Source organism: Salmo salar, chromosome ssa02 (assembly GCF_905237065.1).
Source record: "Salmo salar chromosome ssa02, Ssal_v3.1, whole genome shotgun sequence".
Classification (NCBI taxonomy): Eukaryota; Metazoa; Chordata; class Actinopteri; order Salmoniformes; family Salmonidae; genus Salmo; species Salmo salar.
Window position 1 is genome coordinate 74,307,488 of NC_059443.1, and position 20,405 is coordinate 74,327,892.

Consider the following 20,405-nt stretch of genomic DNA (forward strand, 5'->3'; position numbering starts at 1 on the left):
TATCAAAACTTAAGAACTTGGCTCCACTTGGTAAAGGGTAGGATAAAGCATTGACAGTGGGAGTTAGAGGGCCACTTGGTATGAATGGTAAAGAGTAGGATAAAGCATTGACATTATTGAATTATTTATTTATTTAATTGATCCAGTTTGCATGTTTTATTATGATTTTATTATATACTTTATAAAGTTAAACCTTTTTACCCTCAGCACTTTATCAATAATTGTCTTCCTCCTGTTGTTGAACTGTGATGGGTGACCCCTCGGAGCTCTCGGCCTTTCATGTTCTCCCACCCTCTCCAGACCTGTCTGATGTACGATATAGAAACAGGGCATAAAGATGCAACAGGCCCGTGCAACCCAAGGTTTCATACCAGCATAAACAGAAACGCTCTTAAACCTAAACCGAACTCCTCAGCTTAAAATTGTCTTTTTTCTTGTGTGAATTGGTGAAATGTCCCCACTTGTCAGAATGGTCCTTGTTTTCCATGTGACGACTTCTGGTACCTAGTTAAACACACACACACACACACACACACACACACCTGATTTCCCGTCTGTGTGTTGTGCTCAGATGGAGTTTGATGAGAAGGAGTTGAGGAGAGAGATCAGTTATGCCATCAAGAACATCCACGGAGTGAGGCAAGTACAGACAGACAGCTATCTGTCTGTCTGTCTGTCTCTATCTACCTGTCTGTCTCTATCTACCTGTCTGTATCTATCTACCTGTCTGTCTACCTGACTCTCTATCTACCTGTCTGTATCTACCTACCTACCTGTCTGTCTGTCTGTCTGTCTACCACATGTTTGTCTGTCTATATATCTACAAACCTTTCTCTCTCATCTACCTACCTACATGTCTTTCTCTCTCTCTCTCTCTCTACATGTATGTCTGTACCTACATGTCTGTATGTCTGTACCTACATGTCTGTATGTCTGTACCTACATGTCTGTATGTCTGTACCTACATGTCTGTCTGTCTGTCTGTACCTACATGTCTGTCTGTCTGTCTGTACCTACATGTCTGTCTGTCTGTCTGTCTGTACCTACATGTCTGTCTGTACCTACATGTCTGTCTGTCTGTCTGTACCTACATGTCTGTCTGTCTGTCTGTACCTACATGTCTGTCTGTCTGTCTGTACCTACATGTCTGTCTGTCTGTCTGTCTGTCTGTACCTACATGTCTGTCTGTCTGTCTGTCTGTCTGTCTGTCTGTACCTACATGTCTGTCTGTCTGTCTGTCTTTACCTACATGTCTGTCTGTCTGTCTGTCTGTCTGTCTGTCTGTCTGTCTGTCTCTACCTACATGTTTGTTTGTCTGTACCTACATGTTTGTTTGTCTGTACCTACATGTCTGTCTGTCTGTCTCTACCTGCATATGTCTGTCTGTCTGTCTCTACCTGCATATGTCTGTCTTCTCTACCTGCATATGTCTGTCTCTACCTGCATATGTCTGTCTCTACCTGCATATGTCTGTCTCTACCTGCATATGTCTGTCTCTACCTGCATATGTCTGTCTCTACCTGCATATGTCTGTCTCTACCTGCATATGTCTGTCTCTACCTGCATATGTCTGTCTCTACCTGCATATGTCTGTCTGTCTGTCTCTACCTGCATGTCTGTCTGTCTGTCTCTACATGCATGTCTGTCTGTCTGTCTGCTACATGTCTGTCTGTCTGTCTGTCTCTACCTGCATGTCTGTCTCTACCTACATGTCTGTCTGTCTGTCTGTCTGTCTATCTCTACCTACATGTCTGTGTGTCTCAGGGTTGCCGGACATTTGACCGGAAGCATTTCAATTTACCGGACATTTAATAAATGTACCGGACCCATATGTATTGGGTGCATAACCTGATTAGGGTGTCCACCACGGTGCTCATGGTAATTCATATGAACTGAACAGTGGTGTTCATGGTAATTCATACGAACTGAACAGTGGTATTCATGGTAATTCATACGAACTGAACAGTGGTGCTCATGGTAATTCATAGGAACTGAACAGTGGTGTTCATGGTAATTCATAGGAACTGAACAGTGGTGTTCATGGTAATTCATATGAACTGAACAGTGGTGCTCATGGTAATTCATATGAACTGAACAGTGGTGTTCATGGTAATTCATATGAACTGAACAGTGGTGTTCATGGTAATTCATATGAACTGAACAGTGGTGTTCATGTGAACTGAACAGTGGTGTTCATGGTAATTCATATGAACTGAACAGTGGTGTTCATGGTAATTCATATGAACTGAACAGTGGTGCTCATGGTAATTCATATGAACTCAACAGTGGTGCTCATGGTAATTCATATGAACTCAACAGTGGTGCTCATGGTAATTCATATGAACTCAACAGTGGTATTCATGGTAATTCATAGGAACTGAACAGTGGTGCTCATGGTAATTCATAGGAACTGAACAGTGGTGTTCATGGTAATTCGTATGAACTGAACAGTGGTGTTCATGGTAATTCGTATGAACTCAACAGTGGTGTTCATGGTAATTCGTATGAACTCAACAGTGGTGTTCATGGTAATTCGTATGAACTCAACAGTGGTGTTCATGGTAATTCGTATGAACTCAACAGTGGTGTTCATGGTAATTCGTATGAACTCAACAGTGGTGTTCATGGTAATTCGTATGAACTCAACAGTGGTGTTCATGGTAATTCGTATGAACTCAACAGTGGTGTTCATGGTAATTCGTATGAACTCAACAGTGGTGTTCATGGTAATTCGTATGAACTCAACAGTGGTGTTCATGGTAATTCGTATGAACTCAACAGTGGTGTTCATGGTAATTCGTATGAACTCAACAGTGGTGTTCATGGTAATTCGTATGAACTCAACAGTGGTGTTCATGGTAATTCGTATGAACTCAACAGTGGTGTTCATGGTAATTCGTATGAACTCAACAGTGGTGTTCATGGTAATTCATATGAATTGAACAGTGGTGTTCATGGTAATTCATATGAATTTGAACATGCAAGTCGAGGATGCAACGATGTGCTGTCCTTTGTACCTTATTCTGATGTGCACTTTGAACATGTTAGAATAACTGTCCACATGGACTTTTCCTCAGGCAACAAGATGAGCAGTAAACAGCAACACCACCAGCTTATGTCAAGCTACTGTCCCCCATAGTAGAAACATTTACATATTCTATTGGTCAGCTTGTGGAGAAAGAAATAGCCTATTCCAAACAGACTCTGGGACAGTTATGGGAAGATAGATCTGAAATTCATCCAGTAGGACCAGGCTACATTAAACATATAAAATGCCTGATGCAACAGATCAGAACATTTGGCTTAAAATGTTGATAAACTATTATTTCTTCACATTATAAGTACAGCAATGTGCAGAAGGCAGTAGGCTACACTCAAATGTTTGTTCCATAATGCAATTAGCGGGAACACGGCGTTGTCAAAAAACTGAAAATATCTGTTAGAAATGTAGAAAGAGGGGAGATGTAATATACACCAACTAGCATGGGTTGTTAGTATGACCAGGGTTGTTAGTATGACCAGGGTTGTTAGTATGACCAGGGTTGTTAGTATGACCAGGGTTGTTAGTATGACCAGGGTTGTTAATATGACCAGGGTTGTGTCTTTGGCTACTGGACAATAAAATAAAGTTAATATAAAATAATATGCTCTGATTTGGGCTACTTTGAAGCAAGGTAAGACATGCCTCATTATACATAGTAAAACGTTCATGTTTCAAACAATTAAGTAGATGTTTTCAAAATGCATACTGCTTCTAGTTCTTTGAATAGTGGTGTGTGATGCGCTGATGAAGCCTGCCTTTCGTTGCCTGTGCATTTGCTGCTTGAGATGCTGTAGCAGCAGCTCTCGTGCTGTCTGGTAGATTTTCGGCTCAAAGACTCTGTATCTGTATGCTGTACGTGTGTGATAAAAACATACATAACGAATATACTGTATACGAGCCAATTTAATTCCACTAAATTTTGAACATTTTGATCGACTGGTATTTCCATCAATGAAGAGGCTAAAAAACATTATTCTTCTCCCAAACAATTGGCCTGCGCCAATTTTATTTATCGGCTTTTCAATTTATTTTATTGGCCAAAAGCCGGCTATTACCGGCTAACGGAAACCTTTGTCTGTTTCTACCCACATGTCTGTCTATCTACCTGTCTGTCTCCACCTACATGTCTGTCTGTCTGTCTGTCTCTGTCTGTACCTACATGTCTGTGTGTCTGTCTGCCTCTACCTACATGTCTGTGTGTCTGTCTGTGTGCCCACCCCAGAACAGGCCTGTTCACCCCTGACCTAGCCTTTGAGGCTATAGTGAAAAAGCAGATCATTAAGCTGAAAGAGCCCTGTCTGAAATGTATGGACCTGGTGATCCAGGAGCTCATCAACACTGTGCGACAGTGCACCAATAAGGTACCTCGCTGCATGGAGCCTGTGATGCCCTGTCATGCTAGTCCAGCCCACATGGGGACGCTATGGAGCTAGCCTTTAATGCTACCATGCTAACCTAGGCCCCAGGGTGGTGCGACGCATGGAGCCTGTGATGCCCTGTCATGCTAGTTCAGCCCACATGGGGGCGCCAAAGAGCTAGCCTTTAATGCTACCATGCTAACCTAGGCCCCAGGGTAGTGCACTGCATGGTACTGTACTGTGTAGGGTGAAATTGACCCTAAAAGCTGATCTGGGGTCAGTTTAGCATTTTCCCCACTAATGGTTAACGATTAGGTTAGAATTGGGGGAAGGGAAGCTGATCCTAGATCTGTACCTAGGGGAGACTTCACACCAGGGAGCATGGAGCCTGTAGTGCCTGACATGCCATGCTATGCTACTCCTGGCCACAGGGGTGCGATGTGTAGCTGTCTTGTAGTGTTTTCAGGGTGTTGTGCTGTTAGATGTGTGAGAGTGTTGTTATGTTTCTCCTCCCGTGTCTCTGGTTTCCCCTGAAGACAAACTGCAGATTGACACACACACACACACACACACACACACCTTGTGACTTAGTGGATGTCAAAGTTTAGTAACAGATGCCAGTATGAACAAACTGACTAAACAAAATGCCTTTTATCTCTCTATCTCTCTGTGTTCTTCTCCCTCTATCCCTCCATCTCTCTTTTATTTTATTTCTCTCTTTCACTGCTCCCCTACCTCTCTCCCTCAATCTGTTTCTGTCATTTCCGGACTTCCCTGACTCCTCCCCACCATGACCCCTCCCACTCACGGACACCTCCCCACTTCAATGACTCCTCCCACTCCCTGGCTCCTCCTTCTCCTGCCCTACCGTGATAAACTACATCTCCCATGATGCTCCAGAACAGGCCTGTTCACCCCTGACCTAGCCTTTGAGGCCATAGTGAAAAAGCAGATCATTAAGCTGAAAGAGCCCTGTCTGAAATGCGTTGACCTCGTCCTGTCCGAGCTCACCTCCCTCGTCAAGAAGTGTACCGAAAAGGTAAAGAGAAGAATCACAGTGGAGGGAAGGAAAGAAAGGAGGGAAGAGAGAAGAGGGACAGCGGCTGCGTCCAGATTACCTCTCCTTACTCCCAAAGAGTGCAGTTGTTCACTTCCTTTCAAGGAAATTACTGTAATGACCTTGGAAACTCCCTCTCTAGCCCCATGCCTCCACCAATCTAATGCTTTTAGATTTGAGGGAAGTAGTGAACGAGTGTACACTTTAGGAAGAAGGAGATATGATTGGAACATACCCAATAAATTGATGGAAGGAGAGAATGAAGAGAATTGTGTTTCTACCACTTCTCCTGCTAGTCTCACCCCTCCTCCCTCCCTCTACCCCCTCCTTCTCCTCTCCCTCCACTCTCCCCAATTGATTGAATTTCTCCTCACCCCTCTGGGTAGAATTATTGCTGTCTGTAGTCACTACCCCCACCCCCACACCTCCCCATAAGCATTGGCCGTGTTCCAGGCTGACTACATTGCAGACGTAAGCCAGATCGAATCTGGCTATTTAATCTGAGAGTAAATAGAGCCGAATATATTGCTAAAAGTCACCTTGTCCGAGAGAGATTTACATGGTTATCAAAATGTCACGCCAGGGTAAGCCTACACAAAACACAGCCATTATTTTAAGTGTTTCAAAAATGTCCTTTGGGAAAAATGAATGGTGGAAAGACAATTGGAAACATTTCCCTGTTTGACCACTAGGTTTTATGGGTATTATGACACCTCCACTGTGGGGCTCTATGTAGTCGGCCTGGAACGTGACCTCTGCCCCTAAATCCAACAGCCCCTCCCTCTGATTTCACACCCGCCCCCTTCCTCACAGTGATTGTTGCTTCAACCTCCCTTCACCCCACCCCTCCCTCGATTACCCAATCAAAACACTCACCTCCCCTTATCTCAGCTTAAAACGTCAGCCCCAAAACCTTTGTCTTTTTCTTTCCCCCCATGTAGCTCAGGGGGAAGACATTCTGTGTGGCACATCCTTTCCTATGCTTACCCAACCATGTCCAGTCACTCAACCCCTACTTTTGACCAATCAGAACGTTCCTCCTGTGTCTTTAAATCCTCTCTCTGACTCTCACCTCTGTTCCCTAACTCACCTTGTGCTAACATGCTAAATCACAGGTGTCAAACCCATTCCATGTCTGCAGGTTTTCACTCCTCTCTTACTTGTACTAGACTGATCAATTCAGACTGATTAGTTAGGAACGGCCCTGACCTGGTTGTCCAGGTCTTAAGGAACGGCCCTGACCTGGTTGTCCAGGTCTTAAGGAACGGCCCTGACCTGGTTGTCCAGGTCTTAAGGAACGGCCCTGACCTGGTTGTCCAGGTCTTAAGGAACGGACCTGACCTGGTTGTCCAGGTCTTAAGAAACGGCCCTGACCTGGTTGTCGAGGTCTTAACTGGACACAAGTTGAGGGAAGATAATAAAACCAGCAGACAGAGTTGGACTCTCCTTCACTAAATCAATCCAATGGTGTTAGTGCTCAGCTTGGGATACCTGTGGGATATTGATGACAGTATTGTGAGCATTCTGGGATACCTGTGGGATATTGATGACAGTATTGTGAGCATGCTGGGATACCTGTGGGATATTGATGACAGTATTGTGAGCATGCTGGGATACCTGTGGGATATTGATGACAGTATTGTGAGCATGCTGGCTAAAACCAGATAAAAATCTCCTAAATCAGATAAAACTACCCTCAAACCAGTTTGTGTTAGTTTAAACTGGTTTTCCTTGATTAAAACTGGTTGATGTTAGTTTAAACCAGATATACTACCAAGCAGGATCAATGTCCTATCTGCATGACCCCTCTATGTTAAACTGTCTATCCCCTACACATGTCAATCACTAGGGGTGTGTTTGTTTGGCTGGATGGATGGTGTGTGTGAGTGAGAGAGAGGTGTGTGTGTGTTTGCGTGTTGATGCATGTGTGTGTGATTGTGTGTGTAATTGTGTGTTGGTCCACAGCTTGGCTCCTACCCCAGACTGAGAGAAGAGACGGAGAGAATCGTCACAACCTACGTCAGAGAGAGAGACATCAAAACCAAAGACCAGGTGAGAGAGAGACATCAAAACCAGAGACCAGGTGAGATAGATGGAGAGAGAGAGACATCAAAACCAGAGACCAGGTGAGATAGAGAGAGAGAGAGACATCAAAACCAGAGACCAGGTGAGAGAGGGACATCACAACCAGAGACTAGGTGAGATAGAGGGAGACATCAAAACCAGAGACCAGGTGAGATGGAGAGAGAGAGACATCAAGCCAGAGACCAGGTGAGAGATAGATGGAGAGAGAGAGACATCAAACCAGAGACCAGGTGAGAGAGAGAGATCAAAACCAAAGACCAGGTGAGATAGAGAGATAGATGGAGAAAGAGAGAGGGCGAGTGGGAGAGAAAGAGGCTGACATCTAGTCAAATGGCTACCCAGACTATTCACATTGCCCCCTTCCCCTCTCCACACCACTGCCACTCTCTGTAGTCATCTATGCATAGTCACTTTAATTAACTCTACCTACATGTACATACTACATCAACTAACCGGTACCCCCCACATTGACTCTGTACCGGCACCCCCGTGTATATATTGTTATTTTTTACTGATCCTCTTTAATTACTTGTTACTTTTATCTCTTATTCTTATCCATATTTTTTTTAACTGCACTGTTGGTTAGGGGCTTGTAAGTAAGCATTTCACTGTAAGGTCTACACCTGTTGTATTCGGCGCATGTGACTAATACAATTTGATTTGACCCGACCTGTCTGTCTCAGGTGCTGCTGTTGATTGACATTGAGCTGTCTTACATCAACACAAACCATGAGGACTTCATTGGCTTCGCAAAGTGAGTTGACCTCTAGTAACCCCTAGCAACGACCTTTCAACGTTCACCTGACTGTAACCCCTAGCAACAACCTTTCAACTTTCACCTATGTAACCCCTAGCAATGACCTCCTCTTAAGGATTAGCCCCCTTTTTTTCCATTTTCGCCTAAAATGACATACCCAAATCTAACTGCCTGTAGCTCAGGACCTGAAGCAAGGATATAAGATCTGGTAAAAGATAATATACTGCTCAAAAAAATAAAGGGAACACTTAAACAACACAATGTAACTCCAAGTCAATCACACTTCTGTGAAATCAAACTGTCCACTTAGGAAGCAACACTGATTGACAATAAATTTCACATGCTGTTGTGTAAATGGAATAGACAACAGGTGGAAATTATAGGCAATTAGCAAGACACCCCCAATAAAGGAGTGGTTCGGCAGGTGGTGACCACAGACCACTTCTCAATTCCTATGCTTCCTGGCTGATGTTTTGGTCACTTTTGAATGCTGGCGGTGCTTTCACTCTAGTGGTAGCATGAGACGGAGTCTACAACCCACACAAGTGGCTCAGGTAGTGCAGCTCATCCAGGATGGCACATCAATGCGAGCTGTGGCAAGAAGGTTTGCTGTGTCTGTCAGCGTAGTGTCCAGAGCATGGAGGCGCTACCAGGAGACAGGCCAGTACATCAGGAGACGTGGAGGAGGCCGTAGGAGGGCAACAACCCAGCAGCAGGACCGCTACCTCCGCCTTTGTGCAAGGAGGAGCAGGAGGAGCACTGCCAGAGCCCTGCAAAATGACCTCCAGCAGGCCACAAATGTGCATGTGTCTGCTCAAACGGTCAGAAACAGACTCCATGAGGGTGGTATGAGGGCCCGACGTCCACAGGTGGTGGGGGTTGTGCTTACAGCCCAACACCATGCAGGACGTTTGGCATTTGCCAGAGAACACCAAGATTGGCAAATTCGCCCCTGGCGCCCTGTGCTCTTCACAGATGAAAGCAGGTTCACACTGAGCACATGTGACAGACGTGACAGGGTCTGGAGACGCCGTGGAGAACGTTCTGCTGCCTGCAACATCCTCCAGCATGACCGGTTTGGCAGTGGGTCAGTCATGGTGTGGGGTGGCATTTCTTTGGGGGGCCGCACAGCCCTCCATGTGCTCGCCAGAGGTAGCCTGACTGCCATTAGGTACCGAGATGAGATCCTCAGACCCCTTGTGAGACCATATGCTGGTGCGGTTGGCCCTAGGTTCCTCCTAATGCAAGACAATGCTAGACCTCATGTGGCTGGAGTGTGTCAGCAGTTCCTGCAAGAGGAAGGCATTGATGCTATGGACTGGCCCGCCCGTTCCCCAGACCTGAATCCAATTGAGCACATCTGGGACATCATGTCTCGCTCCATCCACCAACGCCACGTTGCACCACAGACTGTCCAGGAGTTGGCGGATGCTTTAGTCCAGGTCTGGGAGGAGATCCCTCAGGAGACCATCCGCCACCTCATCAGGAGCATGCCCAGGCGTTGTAGGGAGGTCATACAGGCACGTGGAGGCCACGCACACTACTGAGACTCATTTTGACTTGTTTTAAGGACATTACATCAAAGTTGGATCAGCCTGTAGTGTGGTTTTTCACTTTAATTGTGAGTGTGACTCCAAATCCAGACCTCCATGGGTTGATAAATTGGATTTCCATTGATTATTTGTGTGTGATTTTGTTGTCAGCACATTCAACTATGTAAAGAAAAAAGTATTTAATAAGTTTATTTCATTCAGATCTAGGTTGTGTTATTGTAGTGTTCCCTTTATTTTTTTGAGCAGTGTACAAAGAAAAAAAAAAACGGTATTTTGTAATTTTAGATGTCAGCAGTGTATGTGCAAAGTTTTAGACTGAGCCAATGAACCATTGCATTTCTGTTCAAAATGTTGTATCAAGACTGCTCAAAATGTGCCTAATTGGTTTATTAATACATTTTCAAGTTCATAACTGTGCACTCTCCTCAAACAATAGCATGGTATTCTTTCACTGTAATAGCTACTGTAAATTGGACAGTGCAGTTAGATTAACAAGAATGTAAGCTTTCTGCCAATATCAGATATGTCTATTTCCTGGGAAATGTTCTTGTTACTTACAACCTCATTCTAATCACATTAGCCTACATTAGCTTAACCGTCCCGCGGGGGGGGGGCACCGATTCTGTGGAGGTTATACTTTGTCCACTTCATGTCAGTTGTCCACGGCTGCATAACAATTTTCTCTCCTTTCTCCCAAAGTGTGCACTTGTTCACTTCCCTTCACTGATTTGAAAGGAAACGACTGATATACTGAAATGCCTATCTAACCCATGCCTACTCCACCAATCCAATGCTTTTAAACTTGTGGGGGGTAATGAATGAGAGCACACTTCAGGAAGAAGGAGAGATGATTGGGAAGCACCCCGTATGTGATAGTCTTTCTCTCTGGTCTCTGTCTCCCCTGTAGCGCGCAACAGAGGACCACTGTTATTAACAACAAGAAGAGAGTGATGCCAAACCAGGTACCACAAAAAAACTACCCTCCTCTCTCCTTTACTTCTCTCTCACCCCCCTATCCTGAACTAATGGTCTGTCCCGCTGTGTGTAGGTGATCCGGAGGGGCTGGCTCACTATCAACATAAGCATTATGAAGGGGGGGTCCAAAGATTACTGGTTCGTCCTGACTGCAGAGTCACTGTCCTGGTACAAGAATGAGGAGGTAAGGGGAAGTGTGTGTGTGTGTGTGTGTGTGTGTGTGTGTGTGTGTGTGTGTGTGTGCTATATGGAAGACCGATGCACTTGTTTCTTAAACATTTGAACCAGAGACCAATGCATATTGGTGAATCGCTACATCCCAACAAGCTAGCAGCCGTGTTGTCCCAAGCAAGCTTAATACTATGGCTAGTGGCTTGACCGGACCGGATCCAATGCTCAACCAGATACCATTGTTGTCTTAGACATTCAGATGATGTCACCTAGATATCTAGCTAACTAACTAGATAGCTACTGAAACAGATGATGTCACCTAGATATCTAGCTAACTAACTAGATAACTACTGAAACAGATGATGACAGCTAGACAGTTAGCTAACTAACTAGATAACTACTGAAACAGATGATGTCACTTAGATATCTAGCTAACTAACTAGATAGCTACTGAAACGGATGTCACCTAGATATCTAGCTAACTAACTAGATAGCTACTGAAACAGATGATGTCACCTAGATATCTAGCTAACTAACTAGATAGCTACTGAAACAGATGTGTCAGCAAGACAGTTAGCTAACTAACTAGATAGCTACTGAAACAGATGATGTCACTTAGATATCTAGCTAACTAACTAGATAGCTACTGAAACGGATGTCACCTAGATATCTAGCTAACTAACTAGATTGCTACTGAAACAGATGATGTCAGCTAGACGGTTAGCTAACTAACTAGATAACTACTGAAACAGATGTCAGCTAGACAGTTAGCTAACTAACAAGATACATTTTGAAACAGATGATCTTCCCTGTGTCTCAGTTGGTAGAGCATGGTGTTTGCAATGCCAGCATGGTGTGTGCAACGCCAGGGTTGTGGGTTCGATTCCCACGGGGGGCCAGTACAATTTTTTTTATTTTATAAAAAATGTATGAAATGTATGTATTCACTACTATCTAGCTTACTAACTAGATAAGTACTGAAACAGATGATGTTACCTAGACAGTTAGCTATCTAACTAGGTAAGTACTGAAACAGATGATGTTCCCGAGATATCTAGCTAACTAACTAGATAGCTACTGAAACAGATGATGTCAGCTAGATATCTATGTCACGACTTCCGCCAAAGTCGGTCCCTCTCCTTGTTCGGGCGGCGTTTGGCGGTCGACGTCACCAGTCTTCTAGCCATCGCCGCTCCACCTTTCATTTTCCATTGGATTTGTCTTGTTTTTCCGCACACCTGGTTCACATTCCCTCATCAGACTAAATGTATATTACCCTCTGTTTCCCCCATGTCTGTGTGTGGAATTGTTCTTTGTGTAGGGTGTTACGCTACAGACTGGTTTGCGCTAGGTTTGGTTCAAACTTAGGTTGGTTTGTTTTGTTTAATCCGGTTCATGTTACCGTGGTTGTGCTTTGTGCTGCCTCGCCTGAGCCTTTGGGCCAGGGTGTATATTAAAGTTCTCCTGTTATCACCCATCTCTGCTCTCCTGCGCCTGACTTCCTGGCAACCAGTCACTCACCCCGTTACAATCTAGCTAACTAACTAGATAAGTACCAAAACAGATGATGTCACCTAGATATCTAGCTAACTAACTAGATAAGTACCAAAACAGATGTCACCTAGATATCTAGCTAACTAACTAGATAGCTACCGAAACGGATGATGTCACCTAGATATCTAGCTAACTAACTAGATAAGTACCAAAACGGATGATGTCACCTAGATATCTAGCTAACTAACTAGATAAGTACCGAAACGGAAGATGTCACATAGATATCTAGCTAACTAACTAGATAACTACTGAAACAGATGTCAGCTAGACAGTTAGCTAACTAACTAGATAGCTACTGAAACAGATGCTGTCAGCTAGACAGTTAGCTACTGAAACAGATGCTGTCAGCTAGACAGTTAGCTACTGAAACAGATGCTGTCAGCTAGACAGTTAGCTACTGAAACAGATGCTGTCAGCTAGACAGTTAGCTACTGAAACAGATGCTGTCAGCTAGACAGTTAGCTACTGAAACAGATGCTGTCAGCTAGACAGTTAGCTACTGAAACAGATGCTGTCAGCTAGACAGTTAGCTACTGAAACAGATAATGTCAGCTAGCTAGATAGTTAGCTAACTAACTAGATAGCTACTGAAACAGATAATGTCAGCTAGCTAGATAGATAGCTACTGAAACAGATAATGTCAGCTAGCTAGATAGCTACTGAAACAGATAATGTCAGCTAGCTAGATAGCTACTGAAACAGATAATGTCAGCTAGCTAGATAGCTACTGAAACAGATAATGTCAGCTAGCTAGATAGCTACTGAAACAGATAATGTCAGCTAGCTAGATAGCTACTGAAACAGATAATGTCAGCTAGCTAGATAGATAGCTACTGAAACAGATAATGTCAGCTAGCTAGATAGATAGCTACTGAAACAGATAATGTCAGCTAGCTAGATAGATAGCTACTGAAACAGATAATGTCAGCTAGCTAGATAGATAGCTACTGAAACAGATAATGTCAGCTAGCTAGATAGATAGCTACTGAAACAGATAATGTCAGCTAGCTAGATAGATAGCTACTGAAACAGATTATGTCAGCTAGCTAGATAGATAGCTACTGAAACAGATTATGTCAGCTAGCTAGATAGATAGCTACTGAAACAGATTATGTCAGCTAGCTAGATAGATAGCTACTGAAACAGATTATGTCAGCTAGCTAGATAGATAGCTACTGAAACAGATAACGTCAGCTAGCTAGATAGATAGCTACTGAAACAGATAACGTCAGCTAGCTAGATAGATAGCTACTGAAACAGATAACGTCAGCTAGCTAGATAGATAGCTACTGAAACAGATAACGTCAGCTAGCTAGATAGATAGCTACTGAAACAGATTACGTCAGCTAGCTAGATAGATAGCTACTGAAACAGATTACGTCAGCTAGCTAGATAGATAGCTACTGAAACAGATTATGTCAGCTAGCTAGATAGATAGCTACTGAAACAGATTATGTCAGCTAGCTAGATAGATAGCTACTGAAACAGATTATGTCAGCTAGCTAGATAGATAGCTACTGAAACAGATTATGTCAGCTAGCTAGATAGATAGCTACTGAAACAGATTATGTCAGCTAGCTAGATAGTTAGCTAACTAACTGGATAGCTACTGAAACAGATTATGTCCTATTTTTATGTCAGTGTGTATAACTGTGTGTGTGTGTGTGTGTGTGTTTCCAGGAGAAAGAGAAGAAGTACATGCTGCCACTAGATAATCTGAAGCTGAGAGACGTGGAGAAAGGTTTCATGTCCACAAAACACACATTCGCCATCTTCAACACCGAGTCCAGGTGTGTATCTGTAAACAGTGTTTGTAATATTTAGAAATACTGCGTGTGTGTACTTTGTCAATAACTAAGTGTGTGTGTGTGCGCGCGTGTGTTCCAGGAACGTGTATAAGGACCTACGTCAGATAGAGCTGGCCTGTGACACACAGGAGGATGTAGATAGCTGGAAGGCTTCTTTCCTCAGAGCTGGAGTTTACCCTGAGAAAGACCAGGTAAAACACACACACACACAGTTTTGTATTGCTATACTTGTGGGGACCAAAGAATTGATTCCCATCCAAAATCCTATTTTCTCAAACCCCTAACCCTAAATATAACCCTAACCTTAACCCTTAACCTAATCATAACCCTAAACTTAACCCCTAACCCTAAATCCTAAACCTAACCTCTAACCCTAACCCTGAGCCTAAAATAGCCTGTTTCCTTGTGGGGATCGGCAAAATGTCCCCACATGTCCAAATGTTCCTTGTTTTACTATCCTTGTGAGGACTTCTGGTACCCACAAGGATAGTAAAACAAAAACACACACGCACACACACAGGATACAAGTCTCTTTCTCGCTCCAAACGAAAAACATGATTTATTTTGAAAATAAAAACATTATTTTATTAGTAGCTAAATGTTCAAAGTCACCATCAGACTCTTAAAATGAGCTATTTCTCATTAGCATTTAAAATTGTTCCCTTTCCTTTCTGACAGCAACACACACACACACACACACACACACACAGGAGGATGTACACACCATAGACATTACAACCAGTAGATAGATAGTGACCCTGGAACTCCTGATGGTGCATGAAGCCGCAAGCATTTGAATTTGAAGAGCTCCATATTGCTGGATGGGGCTGAATGCCACCAAAATAATCGCTAAGGATCATGGTGAAAGTGGCCATAACTAGCAAAAGGATCATGGTCGATGTAGTTGCTTTCACGGTGCCTGAGAGGGTCCTCGTAGCCTGCCGGCCGGCCCGTGATTGGTCTATTTCAGCACGTGTGACGACAAATGTAGTCAGAATGGATCAGTATTTAATTACATATCTAGTTGTCAGAATTCAGTATTTAATTACATATCTAGTTGTCAGAATGGATCAGTATTTAATTACATATCTAGTAGTCAGAATGGATCAGTATTTAATTACATATCTTGATATCTTAATTTATAGAAAACTTTAAAATTATTCACAGTGGGGTTCGAAACTTGATCATAATGAACACATTTTCAAGACCAAAACGGTTGTCTGAAAAATAATTGGTCTGGCCATTCTGGCGACTGTAATTTACATCCCCCTTCCCCAGGTTGACAGTGAAGGCACAGGACCAGAAGAATCCTTCTCAATATGTCTCATGCATCTCTCTCTTTCTCCCTCCTTCCTCCCCCCTCTCTCTTTCCCTCTCTCTCCCTCCCTCCCTCCCTCCTCTCTCTTTCCCTCTCTCTCCCTCCCTCCCCCCTCTCCCAGGTTGACAGTGAGGACACAGGACCAGCAGAATCCTTCTCTATGGATCCCCAGCTGGAGAGGCAGGTTGAGACCATAAGGAATCTAGTGGATTCCTACATCGGCATCGTCAACAAGTCCATCAGGGATCTAATGCCCAAGACCATCATGCACCTCATGATCAACAGCGTGAGTGGACACCTCACGCACACAGGAGCACACCTGCATACACATTCAACAGAGCACCTAAACACACGTCAATCTATGAAAAGTATTTATAAAGCCCTTCTTACATCAGCTGATGACAAAGTGCTGTACAGAAACCCAGCCTAAAACACCAAACAATATATGAGAGAGAGAGAGAGAGAGAGAGAGAGAGAGAGAGAGAGAGAGAGAGAGAGAGAGAGAGAGAGAGAGAGAGAGAGAGAGAGAGAGAGAGAGAGAGAGAGAGAGAGAGAGAGAGAGAGAGAGAGAGAGAGAGAGAGAGAGAGAGAGAGAGAGAGAGAGAGAGAGAGAGAGAGAGAGAGAGAGAGAGAGAGAGAGAGAGAGAGAGAGAGAGAGAGAGAGAGAGAGAGAGAGAGAGAGAGAGAGAGAGAGAGAGCTAGAGACGAGGAGACAGAGAAGACAGGAGAATTAGACTATTAGACTTAGACTATTAGACTTAGACTATTAGACTTAGACTATTAGACTTAGACTATTAGACATAGATACTGGGGGGGGTGGTCAAAGGACACTGTGGCCCCATCCGACGATACCCCGACAGGGCCAACCAGGCAGGATATAATCCCACCCACTTTGCCAAGGCACAGCCCCGACACCACCAAAGGGATATCAACAGACCACCAACTTACTACCCTGAGACAAGGTGGTGTATAGCCTACAAAGATCTCCTCCACCGCACGAGCCCGAGGGGGCGCAGAACCAGACAAGAAGATCACGTCAGTGACTCAACCCAGTCAAGTGGAGTATAGCCTTGCACGACGTGATTCACCCCTTGTAGGGACGGCGTGGGAGAGTACTAGCAAGCCAGTGACTCATCCCCTGGCAGAGAATCTCAGTAGAGAGAACGGAGCCAGCTAGGCAGAGACAGCAAGGCTGGTTCGTCACTCCAGTGCCTTGTCATTCACCTTCGCACCCCTGGGCCATACGACACTCAATTATAGGACCTACTGAAGAGAAAGATTTAAAGGTTGAGACTGAGTCTGCGTCTCTCACATGGATCGGCAGACTATTCCATAGAAATGTATCTCTATAGTAGAATGCTCTGTCTCCTGCTGTTTGCTTACAAATTCTAGGAACAATAAGGAGGCCTGCGTCTAGTGATCGTAGCGTACGTGTAGGTATGTACGGCAGGACCTAATCGGAGAGATGGGTAGGAGCAAGTCCATGTAATGCTTTGTAGGTTAGCAGTATAACCTTGAAATCAGCCCTAGCCTTAACAGGAGGCTAGCACTGGAGTAATATGATCACATTTTGGGGTTCTAGTTAAGATTCTAGCAGCCGTATTTAGCACTAGCTGAAGTTTATTTATCCGGGTAGCGAGAGAGTAGAGCATTGCAGTAGTCTAATCTTGAAGTGACAAAATCATGGATTAGCTTTTCTGCATAATGTTTTGAAAAAACGTTTCGGATTTTGCCATTTTACAAAGATAGAAAAAATGCTCTTGAAATATTTTTCATATGCTTGTCAAAAGAGAGATCCGGGTCCAGAATAACGCTGAGGTCCTTCACAGTTTTATTTGAGACGACTGTACAACCATTGAGATTCAGTGTCAGATCAAAAGCAGATTTCTCTGTTTCTTGGGACCTAGAACCAGCAGCCCTGTTTTGTCCGAGTTTAAAAGTAAAACATTTGCCGCCATCCACTTTCTAATTTCCAGGGTATGTTCAACTTAGGAGGGCCAAACACAGGAAGTAGCTCTATCAGTAGTTTAGTTGTAATAGGGTCCAGTAGGCAGCTGGAAGGTTTAGAGTCCATGACTATTTGTGTGAATGTGTTGAAAGATACAGGATTAAAAAACTAGTGTCTCCATTGATTTGAGGTCGTCTTGGCAGTTCTGTGCAGACTCAGGACAACTGAGTTTTGGAGAAATATGCATATTCAAAGAGAGTTTGCTTTCTAATGATCATAATATTTTTGTCTAAGAAGTTCCTGAATTCATCACTGCTGAAGTGAAGGCCATCCTCACTTGGGGAATGCTGCTTTTTAGTTCAGTATCAAAAATAAATGTTGGATTGTTTTGGTTGGAAAAGTAGTCTGATCGAGCAACAGTGATGGCTTTTCGATATTGCACGGTACTGTCTTTCCAAGCTAGTCGGAAGCCTTCCAATTTGGTGGAGCGCCATTTCCATTCCAATTTTCTCTAAGCTTGCTTCAGGTCTCGAGTATTTTCTATATACCAGGGAGCTAGTTTCATGTGACAAATGTTTTTAGTTTTAGCGGTGCGATTGCATCTAGGGTATTATGCAAGGTTAAGTTCAGGTCCTGGGTGGTTAACTGATTTTTGCACTCCGACGTCTTTGGGTAGGTGGAGGGATTCTGAAAAGGGCGTCTAGGACTCTTTGAGTTGTCCGAGGATTTATAGCGTGGCTTTTGATAATCCTTGGTTGGGGTCTGAGCAACATAATAATATGGTGGTCCGATAGTCCAGGATTATGAGGAAAAACATTTAGATCTGGAAAAACTAGATTTAGGGTATGATTGGTCTTTTGATTGGACGTAGGTCCCCGAGACATGTTGGACAAAACCCAATGATAGATCCGAAAGCCTTTTGGAGTGGGTCTGTGGACTTCTCCATGTCAATATTGACATCACCAAAAAAATGTGAATATTATCTGTCATGACTACGAGGTCCAATAGGAATTCAGGGAACTCAGTGAGGAACGCTGTATACGGCCCAAGAGGCCTGTAAACAGTAGCTATAAAAAGTGATTGAGTAGGCTGCATAGATTTCATGACTAGAAGATCAAAAACGGTCACTAGTGTAACCAGGGGGTGAGGCCTCATTTAACACAGTAAATTCATCAGGCTTGAACCATGTTTCAGCCAGGCCAATCACAGCAACTCTATGATCAGTGATTACTTCATTGACTATGATTGCCTTGGAAGTGAAGGATCTAACATTAAGTAGTCCTATTTTGAGATATCACAATCTCTTTCAACAATGACAGAAATGGAGGAGGTCTTTATTCCAGAGGGGTTGCTAAGGCAAACACCGCCATGTTTAGTTTTACCCGACTTAAATCGAGGCACAGACACGGTCTCAATGGGAAAAACTGTGCTAGTGGCAGACTCCACTAAGCTGGCAGGCTGGCTAACAGCCTGCACCTTATCTCATTGTGGAGCTAGAGCCCTGTCTATGTTCATAGATAAGATGAGAGCACCCCTCCAGCTAGGATGGAATTTGTCACTCCTCAGCAGCCCAAGTTTGGTCCTGTTTGTGGGTGAGTCCCAGAAAGAGGGCCAATTATCTACAAATTCTATCTTTTGGTAGGGGCAGAAAACAGTTTTCAACCAGCAATTGATTTGTGAAACTCTGCTGAAGAGCTCATCACTCCCCCTAACTGGGAGCGGGCCAGAGACAATTATTCGATGCCAACACATCTTTCTAGCTAAGTTACATGTTAAAGCTATGATTAACTTGGTGACCTCTGACTGTTTCATCCTAACATCATTGGTGTCGACGTAGATAACAATATCCCTATACCATCTACAGTCGTGGCCAAAGGTTTTGAGAATGAAACAAATATTAATTTTCACAAAGTCTGCTGCCTCAGTCTGTATGATGGTAATTTGTATATACTCCAGAATGTTATAAAGAGTGATCAGATGAATTGCAAAGTCCCTCTTTTTCATGCAAATGAACTGAATCCCAGCATTTCAGCCCTGCCACAAAAGGACCAGCTGACATCATGTCAGTGATACTCTTGTTAACACAGTTGTGAGTGTTGACGAGGACAAGGCTGGAGATCACTCTGTCATGCTGATTGAGTTTGAATAACAGACTGGAAGCTTCAAAAGGAGGGTGGTGCTTGGATTCATTGTTCTTCCTCTGTCAACCATGGTTACTTGCAAGGAAACACGTGCCGTCATCATTGCTTTGCACAAAAAAGGCTTCACAGGCAAGGTTATTGCTGCCAGTAAGATTGCACCTAAATAAACCATTTATCGGATCATCAAGAACTTCAAGGAGAGCGGTTCAATTGTTGTGAAGAAGGCTTCAGGGCGCCCAAGAAAGTCCAGCAAGCGCCAGGACCATCTCCTAAAGTTGATTCAGCTGCGGAATCGGGGCACCACCAGTACAGCGCTTGCTCAGGAATGGCAGCAGGCAGGTGTGAGTGCATCTGCACGCACAGTGAGGCAAAGACTTTTGGAGGATGGCCTGGTGTCAAGAAGGGCAGCAAAGAAGCCACTTCTCTCCAGGAAGAACATCAGGGACAGACTGATATTCTGCAAAAGGTACAGGGATTGGACTGCTGAGGACTGGGGTAAAGTCATTTTCTCTGATGAATCCCCTTTCCGATTGTTTGGGGCATCCGGAAAAAAGCTTGTCCGGAGTAGACAAGGTGAGCGCTACCATCAGTCCTGTGTCATGCCAACAGTAAAGCATCCTGAGACCATTAATGTGTG

General features: G+C 43.9%; 1 protein-coding gene across 4 annotated transcripts in view; it reads left to right on the forward strand.

Annotated features, from left to right (window-relative positions):
- The window catches only part of LOC106593274 (dynamin-2), a 52,046-nt gene that overhangs the window by 25,310 nt on the left and 6,331 nt on the right, over positions 1–20,405 (forward strand). For 2 of the 4 annotated variants that reach the window (XM_045709895.1, XM_045709897.1), the window contains exons 10-18: positions 572–639; positions 4,266–4,404; positions 7,424–7,510; positions 8,227–8,297; positions 10,761–10,815; positions 10,902–11,012; positions 14,234–14,343; positions 14,441–14,552; positions 15,801–15,965. In XM_045709895.1, coding sequence (XP_045565851.1) covers positions 572–639; positions 4,266–4,404; positions 7,424–7,510; positions 8,227–8,297; positions 10,761–10,815; positions 10,902–11,012; positions 14,234–14,343; positions 14,441–14,552; positions 15,801–15,965 — 918 coding nt within the window. Of the gene's footprint in view, positions 1–571; positions 640–4,265; positions 4,405–5,301; positions 5,441–7,423; positions 7,511–8,226; positions 8,298–10,760; positions 10,816–10,901; positions 11,013–14,233; positions 14,344–14,440; positions 14,553–15,800; positions 15,966–20,405 lie in introns of all 4 variants that reach the window. The other 2 variants (XM_045709896.1, XM_045709898.1) reach the window with 2 other exon arrangements.